Source organism: Pteronotus mesoamericanus, unplaced genomic scaffold (genome assembly GCF_021234165.1).
Source record: "Pteronotus mesoamericanus isolate MK-2021 breed Mesoamerican mustached bat unplaced genomic scaffold, CSHL_Meso_final scaffold_827, whole genome shotgun sequence".
NCBI lineage: Eukaryota > Metazoa > Chordata > Mammalia > Chiroptera > Mormoopidae > Pteronotus > Pteronotus mesoamericanus.
Window position 1 is genome coordinate 523,869 of NW_026555327.1, and position 16,120 is coordinate 539,988.

At 60.9% G+C, this 16,120-nt stretch overlaps 1 protein-coding gene across 5 annotated transcripts in view; it reads left to right on the forward strand.

Annotated features, from left to right (window-relative positions):
- The window catches only part of NFIX (nuclear factor I X), a 93,440-nt gene that overhangs the window by 69,671 nt on the left and 7,649 nt on the right, over nt 1-16,120 (forward strand). For 2 of the 5 annotated variants that reach the window (XM_054563529.1, XM_054563532.1), the window contains exons 3-9: nt 2,644-2,706; nt 3,010-3,084; nt 3,469-3,589; nt 4,780-4,916; nt 7,456-7,578; nt 9,477-9,652; nt 14,984-15,131. In XM_054563529.1, the coding sequence (XP_054419504.1) occupies nt 2,644-2,706; nt 3,010-3,084; nt 3,469-3,589; nt 4,780-4,916; nt 7,456-7,578; nt 9,477-9,652; nt 14,984-15,131 (843 nt within the window). The remainder of the gene's footprint in view (nt 1-2,643; nt 2,707-3,009; nt 3,085-3,468; nt 3,590-4,779; nt 4,917-7,455; nt 7,579-9,476; nt 9,653-14,983; nt 15,132-16,120) is intronic. The other 3 variants (XM_054563533.1, XM_054563534.1, XM_054563535.1) reach the window with 3 other exon arrangements.

Consider the following 16,120-nt stretch of genomic DNA (forward strand, 5'->3'; position numbering starts at 1 on the left):
ACCGGCTGGGCCCCTGCCAGCCCCTCCCCCATCTGTCCAAGACACAGTCCTGAGCTGACTTTGGGGGGCGGGGGGCACAGGCCTGCTCCCATCACTTACTGCCCTGTTGGGGCAGGGGTCCCCTTTTGAAAAACTAGTGGAGCCCTTGGGCCTGGGGACGGCCCGTGGGGGCTTCAGGGCCTTGAGCAGAGCGCGGTACCCTCAGGCCCCTGGCCTCAGCCCTCCCTGTCCCTTCCGCGCGGCGGTGCTGGCTGGGAGGTAGGCGCTTGTGCCGCCGAGCAGGAGGGCGGGGGCCCAGGCCGCAGCTGCCCCGGCTGCAGGGCTGGCTTCTGTGCCTCGGAGCCTGGGTCCAGATTTCCAGCGTCTCTGCCTTTTGTCCTGGAGCGGAGCGGAGCCTGCCGGGCCGGAGGTGGTGGCATTGTGGGGCGCCAGGCGTAAGATGGCTGCCAAGGGCTAAAATGGCTGCCAGCAGCGCCCGGAGCGGCGCGCGGAGGCGCGTGGCAGCAGCCTCGCCCGCGCGGGTCGGCGTGCCTGCTCGCTTCTCTGCGTGGAGCTAATAGGAATAACAGCAATAACGTTTGGGGCAGTGTCCTGGTTTCGAAGGGTTTCCTGTCTGCGGCGCTCGCCCGTAGCCCCATTTGTCTGCCGCAGCCACTGGTCCACCTCCATCTCTTTGTCGGGTTCTCTCTCGTCTTTGTGTCCCTGGGCTGGGAGTGTGCATGCGCAAAGCGTTCCTTCTCCACTGGGCCATTTTCAGGGAGCCAGGACCAGTCCTGCCGGGGGGGGGGGGCGGGTATCCAGGGCCTCCTCTGTCTCCCCCACTTCACTGACCCAGGCCTGCGGGGCTTGGTGGGGACTGAGTTGGTCCCAGGACAGGTGGGGCTGGTAGCCGGGACCCCCTGGGCAGCAGAGGCTAGAGCATGTGCCCCTTGCGGGGCTCCCCAGGGGGGTCCTGAGGCTCTGGCCTTCCTGAGTTAGTAACGGGGGCAAGGGCAGCCCTGAGAGGGAGCAGGCCCAAAGTATGGGTCCAGGGAGGCCCTAGGGTGGGCCGCCTGCTGCCTTGGCCCCTTCCCTGCTCCCTCCGGGCCTGCCGGGGGCTTGAAACAGACCTAGAGAGCCAGGAATGGTGACAGAGTGACAGGAGATTCACACCCATAGGATGCCATGGCACAGAGGGCACATGCCCTCCCGAGAACTTCGGAGGCGATCTCGCGAGCTCTCTCCAGAACAGAGTGCCACTAACAAGGAGGCGGCCCGGCCGGGCTTCGCCATCTCCACGTGCGAGTGCGCAGGGCGGTGCAGAAAGAAGAACCCCACTCTGGAAGGCGTGAGGGGAACCCATTAGCCATCTCCTTTAAGCCTCTGTTTTCTTGATTTATGACAAGATTTGTTACTATTTTTTGGCATTAAAAAGAAATCTAACAAAGTAAAGGATGGGGGGAGCGGGGCCCGAAACCGTGCGGGGGGCAGCCTCTCCTCCCCCCACCCCCCATAGTGAGGCAGGTTCCCAGGAAATGGCTTGAGCCATGATGGGGCCCTTGCTCTGAGAAGGCTGCTGTTCTGCCAGCCAGTGGGGGCCCACGCTGCCCTTCAGGAATCTCCTCGCTGGTTCCTCCCCAGTGCGAGCAGCTCAGCTGCAAGGCTGGTGGGGGGCAGATTCCCAGACAGTAGGCTGATCTCAGGGTGGTGGGTGCGACCAGGAGGCAGGATCGCTCCAAGGCCTGGCCAACACCAGTGCCCAGTTTTCCAATGCCACCCTCATGTGGTCCCCCTGCGAGCAGCTGATTCTTTACCAAGTGCCTGCCTTCCTCCTGCCCCACATCCTGCCTAGGCCCCCCTCCGCCACCCTGTCACCAGCTGTCGTGCCCAGGCAGGCATTCTGGAGGGCCCCGTTGTGCCCCTAGCACACAAAGCTTTGAGGACCTGGGGGGTGGGGGCGGGGGGCTTTCCCAAGCTCGGCAAAATATTCACACACACACTCCACCCTGCCCCCAGCCCTCTGCGAGCTCCCACTGCACAATGGGCCCTTGTTTCGGGGCTCCCTCTGAGCAGCTGTGGCACTGGGGCATGAGACAGCCCAGACAGGCTGGCACAGAGCGGGCAACGGCGTCAGGGCAGGCCTCCCCCCTCCGTGTTGCCAGGCACTGCCTGTGAGCATAAAGGTGAGGTGGGGGTGGCTCAGGAAGGCAGGAAAGGCTCCAGTTAATGAAGTGAGGGAAGGAAGGGGCTGCTTCTCTGGGCGCTTGAGGCGGTGGAAGATGGGGAGCCCTCGGGTCCACCCCAGCTGTGCAGTGGTCTCTGGCTTCTCCCCTAGATGCCCTTCTTGCCCTGACTCTCAGCCAGTGCTGTTCACCCACTGGGGACGTTGTCCCCAGGGCACATCGGGCAGTGTCTGGAGATGGTTTTGCTTGTCACAACTGGGGTGCTACTGGCATCTAGTGGGTGGAGGCCAGGGATGCTGCCAAATGCCCTGCAGTGCCCAGGAATCTCCACCACAGGAGTTTCTTCTCCCTCTTCCGGTCTCCTGAGTCTCCCTGGGCAGCTCCTGGAGGGAGGGAGAAGGTGTGTGTGTACAGGGCTGGAGAGGTAGCTATTGCGGAGCGCTTTGATTTTGACCCATCCTCTCCTTTGTGTCTCCTGCAGAATCCGGACAATCAGATAGTTCAAACCAGCAAGGAGATGCGGACATCAAACCACTGCCCAATGGTCAGTTCCCCCAGCCCGCCTGCCCTCCTGCCTACAGCCTCCCGGCCTGTCCTGCCCCCAACCCCCGCCCCCCAATCTTCCACCAGTTCTTCCCCTTTTATTCAGTTGTCCCTTAACTGAACTTTGGCTGCCAGCGGGAGGGGAGGGGACTCACCTGGAGCACACCCCCCTTCCTCGTAGACCTGAGGGCCAGCCGGGGCCTTGGGAGCGAGCAGTGGGGAGGTGGGAGAGCTTTGAGGAAACAGGCAGGCAGCCCCTCCTGGCCTTGCTTCCACTCCCTCACTGGCTCTTTTCCCTCCTCAGGGCACTTAAGTTTCCAGGACTGTTTTGTGACTTCCGGGGTCTGGAATGTGACGGAGCTGGTCAGAGTATCACAGAGTAAGTGAATCCTCTCTTCCCGGCCAAGGCTGAGTCAGCAGGGACAGGCTGAGGAGATGGCCACCTACTGAGGGGGTTCTGGTGGGGGGCGGGGGGGGGGGAACGGAGGACAGACAGGGCTTCACGGGACATCGCCTGCCTCCCAGGCGCCAGGCTGAGTGGAGCAGAGGTGTCCAGAGAGCTGAACCTCTGATCTCTGCCTGAGGGGAAAAATCACAACTAAGGGCTCCTCTCCAGCGAGCCCCAGCCAGGAGGAGGTTTCTTCAGCAGGCCGCACAGTGACCTTGCCCCGGGGCTTCTGGGGAGCTGCTCGTGGCAACAAAACAGACTCCACTGTGCCTCCTGCACGTTCCAGGCTAATCACCTCTCGCTTCTTCTTCGCAGCTCCTGTTGCAACAGCATCAGGGCCCAACTTTTCGCTGGCGGACCTGGAGAGTCCCAACTACTACAACATAAACCAGGTGACCCTGGGGCGGCGGTCCATCACCTCCCCTCCTTCCACCAGGTAAGCCCAGCACCCCCCCCCCCCGCCTTCCCCTCCCCTCTCCCCCGCCACCAAGCCATCTCAGGTGTTGCGAGCAGCTCCACTACAGCTCCCTGGGTGCTGCCAAACGTCACCCCTTGTGGAGGGTGCTGGCCCCAGGGCTGCCCGGGCCCACTGTGCTCCCCGTCCCCTGAACTTGGTGCTTTGTGTTGTCGTGGGCACTCAGCCCTGGGAACACAAACCTGAACCAGGCATGGCTCTGCCTGGAAGGCGCTCCCAGGGGGAATCTGAGGTGGTCTCCCTCGTGGGAGTGTGGCGCTAGAGCCCAGGCCTGCAGGGTGCTGGGGAGGGCGTGGGGGGACACTCCAGGCAGAGCGCGCAGCCTCCATCCCAGCGGGGGCCGCACAGGCTGGCAGGACCCCTCCATGGGGGGTTTCGGAGGCCAGAGCAAGGTGTTTAGACTAAAAACCCACCGAAGGGCTTTAAGCAGGGGATGCTGGGGGTGTGGGCTCAGAAAGCGCCTCCCGCAGCAACATGTGTGGGCAAGGCAACGGCCAGGTAGAGGCCATCTGCCCGGCTGGGGGAGGCCCGGGTCCGGAGGTGGGGGAGCGGCACGAGCGGGAAGGGCGGCGGCATCCAGCGCTGTTTCGGGCTGGACACAGTCGGCCCTTGTCAGGGTCCGTCGTGCAGGGCAGGGTGGGGTCCTGTTCCTTTTTTAAAAAACGTGGATGTTTTGGTTTATTGTGAGGAATTTTGGTGTTCATTCTGATCTGTTTAAGTATCACGTTAAAATGTTATACCGTTTTCACATCTATACCGTCTCGGTGATGGAGTTTTGGGGCACCCCCGGCATTCTTTTCCCCAGTGAGTTCCTCAGTCGCCTCACCCTGGCCCTGGGGGCTGATGGGAAATAGAAGGTGGGGCCAAAGCAGCAGCTGAGGGTTTTGCCCACTTCTTTGACTTGGGCAGCTCGGTAGATGACGATATCAAGGACCAAGAAGGTGATTGAGGAGGAGGAGGAGGATCAGGCGGGCTGGGCCCAAGGGGCTCCGGGGCTGGTCTGGGGGCGGACACGAGTGAGTGCCCAGAGACGCTGCTGTCGGTAGGCACCTGCGCCCAGCACGGAGGGCCCTCGGCTCAGGCTTCCTCAACCTGAGTCCCAGTACCTCGGCCTGCCCGTGGCCCACCTGCTCCCTCTCCTCCTTTCCCAGCACCACCAAGCGCCCCAAGTCCATCGATGACAGCGAGATGGAGAGCCCTGTTGACGATGTCTTCTATCCGGGGACAGGCCGCTCCCCAGCGGCTGGCAGCAGCCAGTCCAGCGGGTGGCCCAACGATGTGGATGCAGGTATGGGCGTCACGGGGCCTGGCCCAGCGCAAGGGCAGCCCAGAACCTCTTTTTCCCCCTCAGTTTACCTGGCAGTTCTCCCACTGGTGCCCCCACCGCGGGCACTGCCTGGCTTCTCGCCTCCTGGTCCTCCAGCGGAGGGCAGTCCAGGCTGGAGAAGGGAGCAGAGGCGAGCAGCAGGGCCGCCCTGCGTGGGCAGCAGAGCCCGCTGACACGGCAGGGGGAAAGCAGAGGCCCCTGTTGCCCTGCAGTGGTGGCCGTGGCCTCCTCTTCGAAGCCTTCGTGGGCTTTTTCTCTTGGGATCTCTGTAGAAAGGTTACCCCAGCTCTGTGGTCTTCGTGGTTTAAAGCAGTTGCTCAGACAGGGCGCCGCCGACACTTGGGGCTGGATCGCTCTGTGGCAGGCGTCCTGGGCACCGTGGGCCGTGGAGCAGCAACCCGGGCCTCCGCCCACTAGATGCCAGTAGCACACCCCTCCACAACAGGTGCGATGGCCAAAAATGTCTCCAAACACTGCTGAATGTCCCCTGGGTGGGGTGAGGATAGACTCTTCCTGAGCTGACTGAGCTGAGAACTGCTGGTTTAAAGGGCTCGGCTTCCCAGAAAGGAGCAGAGTCTAGTAAAGGGTGAGCAGAATTGTCTTTAGGCCTCCCGACCATCTCTAGTCGCCCCCTTCCTGGCGAACCCAGCCGCCGTCCCTTCCAGGCTTGCCGGGAGGCGTGGGCAGACCTGGAGAGCCCAGGTGGAATAGAAGGAGGTGTGTGCCTGAATGTGCGTGCACTCGCGTGCAGATGTGAGGAGGCTGGCTGCAGGGTGCTTCTGCCTGGCACACGGGTGGTGCAGCCTGTGTTGTGTCCTGGGGGTGCAAGTACCTGGGGCCGGGGAGCACGGCCCGCCTGTGTGACGTGAGCACAAGGCACCTCTGCTGTGCCCAGGCCCGGGGACTGAGGCTTTGTTTTCCGGCGCAGGAAAGTGAGGGTCGGACCCAGTGGCGCTTTTCCTGGTGTTTTCCAGATGTGGCCCTACTGGGAAGGGCCAAGTGGATGGGCGGGGGGCTGGGCAGGAGAAGAAACAAGGCCAAAGGGTGGGGAGGTGCCGCCCCAGACACAGAATCGGCTGCTGCTCTTGGCTCCCCAGGAGGAGGGGAGGAGGGTTCTCCTCCAGGCCTCGGGCTAAGGGAGCAGGCTCTGGATCGCCATCAAGGCTGTCCTCTGGGGGACATCGCTCCACACATATTTGGGTGCCCCTCCTAGGGCTTCCTGGAGGCAGGCAGGGGACATGGGCCAGCACAGCTCACATGCTTCCCTGGGGAGCCTTGGGAGGTATAGAAGCAGTTGAGAAGGCCCTGAAGACACCCATCCCAGGGTCTCAGTTAAGCGACTGCTTCCTTAAGGCCTCACGTGCCTTATGGATACATCCACCATGGCTGGTGGCCTCCAGGCCCCTATGCCCAGACCTGGCTCCCATGGAGTCCTCTCCTCTAGGCTCCTGCTCTGTCCTTCCTTGGCTGTCTGCTGTGGAGCCTGCCATCTCTGCTCCTTCCGGCAGCCCTGCCACGCACGCACGGCTCCCGACACCCTCCCGCTGCGGCACCCAGCTTCCTCGCTTTCCTCTTGTCCTCCATACTCCCTTCCTATGTTGCTTCCCTGTGCTGAGACAAATCGCCGATTAAGCAGCCCAGCTGCAGGACAGGGAACAGCTGGGGAGGTGCTGTGCGGCCTAGGGGACAGCTGTGCACAGCTGGTGGGGGCGCTCCCCCCCCCCACCATGCCAGCTATCAGGTGGCACACAGCTGCCGCCAGATAACACCTCTTCTGGCGGCTGGGAGTTCGCCCTTCCCCCGCCTCTTCCTTCTGTGGTTTAAATGGCTCTTATTTCTCTGTTCTGCAGCCCCCGACCCCCCACCCAAACTATTGATTTGCGCCTCAAAGATGGCAGCTGTAGAGATCTGCTGTGACTCCACCTGCCCCCTACCCCCCCACGCCCCCGCCACCCGCCTGGGCACAGCCTCTGAGGCACAGCCCAGAGAAGGGACAAGATCCTGCAGAGGACCTGGCCCTGGGGCCCTGCTTGGTCATAGTGTTGTTTGGATGTGGTGCCCACTGGGCACTGAGATGACCTTGGTTGGCAGCATCAGGGTCCTGGAGGGGTGTTCTCTGTGCCCCTGTCTGCTAAATGCCACCCCAGTTCCGGCACTGGGAGCAAAACGAAGCCCTGAAACATCCCGTCCTGCGACAGTGCAGCCTCTGGGGCCCCTGGCCCAGGCAGCTCTTGCCCCCAGTGCCCTTCCCGGCCCCCTAGCCCTGCATCCCACCCTTTCATCTGTGCTCCGTGAGCTCGGGATCCGCTTGTCAGGGGAGGCAAGACGGAGCCCCACTCACCCGCTGCCCGGCAGGCCGGCGGCGGGCCCAGGGGGCAGGAGGAGCCGAGGGGCCGGGCGGGAGGGCCGAGGAGAGGAGTGAGCTGCTGGCTTTCCCGCCTTCCCCGCTCCCGCCCTGGCCCAGCTAAACCTGCACTGTGTTGCTGATTCCTCCCCCCAGGCCCGGCTTCTCTAAAGAAGTCAGGAAAGCTGGACTTCTGCAGTGCCCTCTCCTCTCAGGGCAGCTCCCCGCGCATGGCTTTCACTCACCACCCGCTGCCTGTGCTTGCTGGAGTCAGACCAGGTGAGAAATGGGGGCCCAGAAGGGGACCATGGGGGAGGTGGCGGAACGCTGAGGGGCAGATGGCCAGGTGAAGGGGTCAGGGCCCATCAGAGCGACAGCCCCAAGCTCTCTGAGGGGGCTCTGGTATGGCAGTGGCGGGGGGCAAGGGGATGGGCCCTCCCTCCACCACAGCACTGGCTGGAGAACCAGCCAGCCGCTGGGCCGCCTCACTTTGTTCCCAAGCATCCTCCCACTTGCTTCTCGCTCCTGATGTGCACGTGTGAACGTGCTTGCAGGTGTGCTGTGTGCTTGCACGTGTGCACTCATGCATTGGGTGCATGTGTGCGGCCGGGTGTGCGCATGCTTGTGTGTGTGGATGTGTGCACAGGCCTGTCCTTGGGCCTCCTCTGACTTGCCCTCTGACTGCAGAGGCCTCGGGCCTGCCCGGTCCCCCTCTCCCCGCTCCAGCTGCAGTTGGGAAAGCTTAGGCTTCCCCCTCTGCCCTCCTTTCAGCTGTTCTCTCCCAGCTCCTGGCCAAGCCCAGGGTCTGGCTTCCCAGCACCAGTGCAGGTTGGCGTGGGGCACAGATTGACAGGAGCACTCATGGGAACCCGGGGACCTCCCGTGGCACCTGGGCTGTTCTTCCCGAAATGGAGCTGGCTGCGGACTTGGGGGCTCTCTTGCCTCGTTCTCGAGAGAAAGCACTTGGCAGGGAGAGCACCTCGATGTTCCTGAGGGGATGGAATCAGGAAGTTGTGGGAGCTCAGTCCTCAGCCTCGCCATTCCCTCCCCTGCATCTGCCCCCATCTTGGCGCCCATCTGGTAGAGAGAGGCTTGAACTCTTTCTGGACACAGCCGTGTCCACCCACCATCTCCTGGGCCCTTCCGTAGGACATGGAGAACAGCAAGGTTTACCCTCCCGGCTTCCTCCTCGGGGCCTCCTGGCGGGGAGCCTGGAGGCAGCCTGCGCTGGGGCAGGGTGTGGTGGCCTGAAGGTGGGGGCAGGGAGCCCAGGCCCTTGGCTGCGGGAGGCAGCCGGCCCAGCTCCACTCAGCTTTTATGAACTCCAGAGAGAAGCCAAGTTTCCTCAGCCCCCTAATGAAACCGAGAGCAAGAGCGAGCTGATTGGAAACAGACGGGAAGGAGAGGGCTGGCTGGGAAGAGCTGGGGCCTGCACCGGGGTGCGAGTCGTGTGTGTGAGCTCACGTGTGCGAGGACGCATGTGCGAGTGTGATGGGGCTGAGCACTCAACAGTGTGGCCCAGGCAGCAGCGACCAGCTGCGCGCCCACTCTCGCTCTCCTGCGGGAGACGAGCCGCTGGTCCCTGCCCTGCGCAGTGCAGGCCGGGCCCCCACAGGTGCGTCTCGTCGCCGCCCCGCCTCCCCGTCTCAGGCCCCCATCCCAGCCCTGGCTCTCCCCTTGGGTGCGAAATGTAAGGGGGCACCCAAAATCTCAGTTGTCACGATAAATGATGTTTTAATGCCTTATTTTTAAAAATTAAAACTTTCGCAAAAATAAACAGTTAGCAAATATGAACATTTTAAACAAAAGACTAGGCTGACGCTGTGCTTGCCTGACCCTGCCTCGCTTGTCTCACCTTAAACCCCGGCCCTGGCTCCAATCAAACTTTATTTACAAAGACAAGCATCTGGTGGGTGTGCAGGCCCTTGGTTGCCAACTGGATTTTTTTTTTTTAATATTGCATTAAAATGTTATTTACCTTGATTACTAAGTTTGTTTTTGTTTTTTTTGCGCTGTCTCAACTTCTGCGCCAGAGGCCGGACCCTCACTCTCCTTACCCTGGTCCTGGCCCTGCTCCTGCGCATTCTCCCTTTTCCTCTGAATCCTCGGTGCCCTGACCGGCAGTGCCCCTGTCTTCTGTCCGCTGACGTCCTTTCTTCCTGCCCACGTGCCTGCAGGGAGCCCTCGGGCCACGGCGTCAGCGTTGCACTTCCCCTCCACATCCATCATCCAGCAGTCGAGCCCATACTTCACGCACCCGACCATCCGCTACCACCACCACCACGGGCAGGACTCGCTGAAGGAGTTCGTGCAGTTTGTGTGCTCAGATGGCTCAGGCCAGGCCACCGGACAGGTGAGTCCAGGGGCCCAGGAGCCCCCCCCCACAGCTCATCTCTGTGTCCGTCCGTCTGTGTCAGGATCGCAGGGAGAGGGCCGGAGAGCCGGGAGCCCTCCCGGGACTGCAGCAGCAGCGAGCCAGCGGTGCGCACACTGCTTAGTTGTCCGGTTTGGGGTCGGGGCCTGTGTGTTGTGCTGGGGCCTCTCCGTCACGGCCCAGAGAGCTGGGGGCAGCAGCTGGGCTCACCTCGCTCGGGCCCCTTGCCCTGTCTTCAGCCTCTGTTGCCCCGGGAGTGCACCCAGGAGCTGTCCAGGCCAGGCCAGACCCCTTAGCTCCTAACATCAGCCCTCAGGGCTGCAAGGATTTAGCATGTTCTGGGCAAGGTTTCCCAGCCATAGCCCTGTTGCCATTTGGGGCTGTTCCTTCTCTGTGGTGTGAGGCTGCCCTGGGCACTGCAGGGTGCTGAGCAGCAGCCCAGTCCCCACCCACTGGGAGCCAGCAGCGCCCCCCCTCCCCAGTCAAGAGGATCAGGAATGTCTCCAGACTTCAGTGAGCCCTGGGGGCGTCACTCCCCACCCCCATGAGAGGCCTTGGTCCAGGGGGACTCATAAGACTCCTGTTGGCAGGACTCTTAAGGGGTTTCCAGGTTGCTTCTGGTTTTGTATTGCAGCGCTGCTCCTTAACCGGGGAGAGACTGGTTTCCCACACGCTCTGCAGGGGAAGGGGCTGCGGGCACCGCCCTTCTTTGTCAGTGAGCCCTAGAGCCCGGGTCACTCACAGGCAGAAATGCGGGGTGGCTTAGCAAAGGAATTAGCTCAGGCATTGGTGGGCCAGGGACAACCCTTCAGTGGGAAGGTGTCCTCACTTAGTCCCTGGGGGACCACTCTGGGTTGGGAACAGTGGTCTCTAGACCTTTGGAAAGGTTCTGGAGCCCCAGCAGTGTGCTGCCTTGCGAAAAGGTCCAGCTCCTGTCTCCTAGCCCATCCAGAGGTTGGGTGGGGAGGTCGCTCAGAGGGCCACAGTGGGGGAAGCAAATCCGAAACCCATGCCAGACCACACCCAGGGAGAGCGACGGGCAGCCTGCAGGTGCCCCGGACAGCGCGGGCGTTGGCCGGGTGCTGGTGTGTTATTGATGGGGGGACGGGGCTCCCTCACTCCCTCTCCCTCCCTCCCTCCTGCTCTCCCTCCTTCTTTCCAGCTCCTTCCCCTCTGTGCCCATCAAGGGTTTCTTTGCTGACTTTGCAGCTCCTTAGCACACTCAGAGCCTTGCCCACCTCTCTGGACAAGCTCTGTTCGCTTTTAGGGGCCTTCAGGGAAGTGGATGTGACCCCCGACAGCTACTGCACTTTCTCCAGAGATGCCGGCAGAGTCTGTGGGAAGTGCCAGCCCATGGCCCAGGCCCCTTGGGACTTCTGCAGTGTGGATCAGAGAGGCCTGGAACCCTGCCTTGCCTGCCTTCTCACCCGCAGAGGCGGCTGGGGTTTGAAATCAGTGATACCAACCTGGGGAATCAGCTTCGTCCAGAGAGCCAGTCAGTCCCCTGGGCTCCCTGACGGCTAGGTCCTGACACTGTCCCTTGACTTGACTTTTCAAGGTTAGAGTCTCACTTGGCCTTGAAGGTTCTCTCCTCCACACAGGTGCTTGTTCCAAACAGACCGTGGACAAAACGCTGCAGGGGAGAACAGCTACCCTGGTTAGGCAGGGAGGCTAGCTTGGCTGGGGAGCGGCCTCTCTGGGTTTCTTCTTGTAGCCTATTGTGCCCAAGAGAGGAGGGGGTGTCTACGGTGAGCCCACTCCAGCAGGCCCAGCTTCTGGGCAGAGGCTAGAGGCAGCACTAGGCTGTGGAAGTGGCGGGGGGGCGGGGGGCAGGGGCCCCGGCTCCACAGCTGACTTGGCGGCAGAGGGTGGCCCACCCCAGGCCGCACTTGCTCCGTGGCCACCTTCAGACCAGTGGTTAGCATGCAGGGTCACCCGGGAGCTTGCAAACACACAGGCGGCGAGGCCTCGCCTGATTCTGAGTCAGCAGGCCTGGGGCGGGCCTGAGAATCTGTCTTTCTCCCCAAATTCCCAGATGCTGCTGTGGCTTCTGGACAGGGGACCACTTTGAGAACCGCTCATCCAGAGCCTAGGGGGGTCAATTCCTAACTTCCAGGACAGTTTGAAGTTACAGAGCATCTTTACAGAAAAATACGTGCGTACGAAAGTTTTACAGATGATTCGCAGAAGGGTTCCCACGTGCCCCCTGTGGCTTATCTTCGGACCCTAGTATAAGGTCCTAATTAAGAAGAACTACATCAGTAAAGGCCAAGGCCAAATGGAAGCACCACTCAGAGGAGCTGAAGAGAAAGAGGACGTTGGCCGTATTTCTGGCAGAGAGAAGAGACCACCAAACGAATGCAGTGGAAATGTTGCAGGGCTCGGCGGGCAGCAGGAGGCCTGGTTCCAGCTCAGCCTCCACTGCCCGGTCCTCGTCTTCATCTGTGACCAGCATGCACTTCTAGCTCTTAACTCAGGAGGTTTAAGGTGCTGCAAAGTCACAACACCTTGAGATTTTAAAAACCTCATCTTATGACTCAACCAGAGCAGAGACACTCTAGCCCGGTTGGAAGTTGCTTCTAGAAACCAAATGTTGTAAAACAGCAGGTTTTGATGTCCAGCCATATCAAGCTGGGATTAGCATTATCGGGCGGGATTAGTGATTTAAATCCTCCTGGGTGCAGACTGGCTCTGCAGACTAGGAGGTAGAGGCGGCCCTGGGAGCCAGGGCCGCCGGGAAAGTCCCCGCATCTCAGCTTCCAGGGGCCCAGGCTCAGGATGGCCGGGAGAAGAGGAGGGAGGCCGTGGTGTGCGGAGCTTCCTGCCCTGATGGAGAAACAAGATAGGAACCAGTTAGGCCGTGGAAAGGAGGGAAGGCAGTTGCTGCTCGTATCTCGGCATCAACCCTGCAGAGCTGGAAACCCCTCTGGCCCATGCCTGGCACCGAAGGGACTGTTTCTGAAATGACACTTGGCATAAAGGGCACAGACGGGGACTAGCAGCCGCCACTTGCTTTTTGTCAGGGGCCTCTGAGTGGGCAAGAAGAATCAAGTCCGAGGAACCATTCGGAGGGACAGTGTCGGGCCTAAGCTGGTCATGAGAGGTGAAGGATGATGGCGGAACAGCCAGGGTTCAGAAGGGCGTGGTCTGCACGGGTCAGCCGTGGGGCTCTGTGGTTTTAAAGTGCGAGAGGATGGAGTAGTTGATTCAACTCAGTGGGACTTGAGTGCTGCGGGCTGGAGCCACACAGAGGTGGCCTTCCGTGGCTCGCTGGGGGGCCTGGGGGGCAGTCTGCTTTCCAGGCTCCAGTGGAGGTCAAGAGCTTCCTGGAAGAACAGGGCAGAGAGGGATGGATGGTGGTTCAGGGAGTTTGGCTGGTCCCCGCGTCAGGGACAGTGTTTTGTGGGCCGGCTTGAAGGATATAGGAAAAGGCATTCTAGGCGGAGGGTTCTGCAGTGAGCGAGCGTGTGGCCCAACTGCTCAGGCTGTGTCAGCTGTGTCTGGAAGCCGCAGTCAGTTTGCTGTGGGAAGTACTTGCGGGGAGGGGGTATAAGGGCATGAGTGCTGGGAGCCCCCACCTGGTCTCCACCATGGGCGCCTGGATGCCGAATTGGGGAGATTCTAGTTCATATCAGATGCAGTCAGAGCTATGGAAGGTTTCACGGGACAGGACAAGTCTGAGCGCCTTTGGATTTGGAGAAGAGGGTTGTTGAGCCTGCTGGAGAGAATCCACAGGACCCCTGGAGTCAGACGGACCTCGGTGTGAACTTCAGGCCTTGCCAGGTAGCGCCTGGCCACTCTGGATAAGCCACTTGGCTGCACAGAGCCTGCTTCCTCAGCTGTGGCCAGGGGAGCGCAGCAGGGTCTCCCACTTGCAGTGCTGGCAACATGGGCACAGATGAGCCTGTGTGCTGGGGGCCGTCCTGGGCATTGTAGGCTGTTGGGGAGCATTCTCTGCCTCTGCCCACTAGCTGCTAGTTGCACCCCCCCAGAAATTGTGCTAACTAGAATGTTCCCAGACATGGCAGTGCCCCTGGGGAGCAGAACGGCCCCCAAGCAAGAATTGCTGCCTCACACGTTCGTTGTCAGACTGGACACAACGTGAGTAAAGCGTCCGGTACAGAGCTGGGCACCGAGGGCGCTGAGCTGAGGAGCACCCTGTCAGCTTAAGGGAGGCCCCTTGGGAGTCTCATCGTCCTGGTCTAGGCAGAGCCAGTGATGACAGAAAGATGGGCCCCCTGGAGACATTGGTGGGTTGGGCTCCACGGGGGTTGCCTATCAGGAGGAGAAGGAGCACAGGAAGCTCCCAACTTTTAGAACCTGGCTGGCTGGGAAGGCAGAGCTTTGTGCCATGAGAGAGGGGCCAGTTTAGGACACAGAGCTCAGCGCAGCCCCCCTGAGTTCGGGCTGCTGGTGGTCCTCGAGACACTACCCAGAGCAAGGGGAGGTACATGCCCAGAACTCCAGGGAGGTCCCTCCAGGGAAATCAGGCCTGCGAGGGGCCGGGACCTTTGCCTTGCTTGCAGTGCCTATGTCCCTGGAAGCCCAAAGGCTGACGCACGCAAGGGCACGGACAGGAGTTTGAGGCACAAGAGGGAATAAAGGACACGGAGTGGATCTGGTGACCCGGCATCTGGGCTTCTGAGGGCATCGTACAAGGAAGTCGTTTCGAAGAACCTCGTGGGAACTGGAGTGGCAGCAAATAGATTTTCCTCCCAGCCTCTTGTATAGCAAATAGACCAGCACTCCACCGCCCTCAGGCTGCTGGAGCTGAGGGCAAGCCCCCGGCACCCAGCGTGTCCCCCAGGCCGTGACGTGGGGTGGAGGATGGCAGTCCTCCCTTGGGTCAGCCGGCCCTACCCCAGGGGCCTGCAGAGGGGGGCACGTGTGTGTTTTGGGGGGACATGGGGGAGGGGTGAGCTGATGCATCTATCCTGCTGTAAGAGAAGGAGTATACGAGTTCTGGGTGTAGCTGCTCTGTGGCTAGGTGGCATGTTTTGGTACCTAAAACATATTCCCTAAGAAGTAACAAACCACCCGTCGGATACTCCCCTTCCTCCTCCCACAACCTCAAAGGAGGACCACAAAAAAAAAAAAAAAAAAAAAAAAAAAAAGAGAGAGAAACACCTGAGAGACCAAATTGAGGCCTCCCACCCTCACCCACCCCATGCCCCCTGGAAGAGAGGACCCTATTCTGCACCTTCCGCCGGGAGCGCCCGCTCTCAGGAGCGAGCTGGCGTGGCCGCGCAGGGGAGCGTGTGTCTGTGTGTGATGTGCCTTCATGCGTCACTCTATTTATGTTGTTCGCAGCCCAACGGTAGCGGCCAGGGCAAAGTCCCGGGGTCATTTTTGCTACCGCCGCCGCCTCCAGTGGCCAGACCTGTGCCCCTTCCTATGCCTGATTCCAAATCCACCAGCACTGCCCCAGACGGCGCCGCCTTGACTCCTCCATCACCTTGTAAGTGGACGATGAAACCGAAACCACAACGCCCAGTGTCCCGGCTCATCCAAACAGTCTCCACTGCAAAAAGAAAAGCCCCCCCACACCCTCCCCTTCACCAAATCCTCCCCAACCCAGAGCACCACGGAGCCTTCTGCCCGGATGAGAGCAAAGCTGAACCCCCCAAACACAGCCACCCGGGCCTCAGTCGCACCAGCCAGCACACCACTAGCCCCCCTGCCCGCCCGCTGCTCCCAGCCCGGGCCCCTGGCCCAGGCCCCTGGTGGGCGGGAGGGGGAGCACAGTGGGGCGCAGGCCAGGGTGCTGGCCAGGGTGGGAAGGGACAGGGAGGCACAGCCATGTCATCTTCATGCCTGATTGCTGTTTTTGTTTTTTTTTTTTGTTTATCGGTCTTTTTTTTTTTTTGATTTTTTTTTTGTTGTTGTTTTGTCGTGCCCCCCACACCAAGAAAATTAAATGTGACCACAAGGCGACGCCACCACCATCCCCTTTTTGCCTTGCCCCCTCCCCTTCATTCAGGCCTCGAAAGGTGCAGCAGGCCAGCCTCTGACCCCTCCCCTTCAGTCTCACATTTGGTTTCTCGTTGTTCCTCTTTTTTTTTTTTCCTCCCCTCCCTCTCCCCTCCCTCAATTCCTTCCCCAGGTTGGATGTTCCAAGGACGAGGGAGGGCTCTGGACCTTGGCTTACTTCATCTCTTTCTCTCTCTCTCTCTTTTTTTTTTTTTAAACCAATGACAACTTTTGTCCAAGGGAAGGAAAAAAATCTGAGTTGGGAGGCCCAAGGTAGACCCGACGTGAGGGACAGGAGAGGCGGAGGGTGGGCCGCGTGCCGTCTTCGGGCAGGGCATGGGCAGTGCTTCCGGTGCTCTGGGGGCCGGCAGGCCGCGGGCCAGGACGTCCGGGACCGCGGGGGCGGGGGCCCATCTCACCACTTTTCTCCGTCTTGCGCTCTCTGTCTCGCCTTCTCTCTCTCCGTTTGAGTTCTTT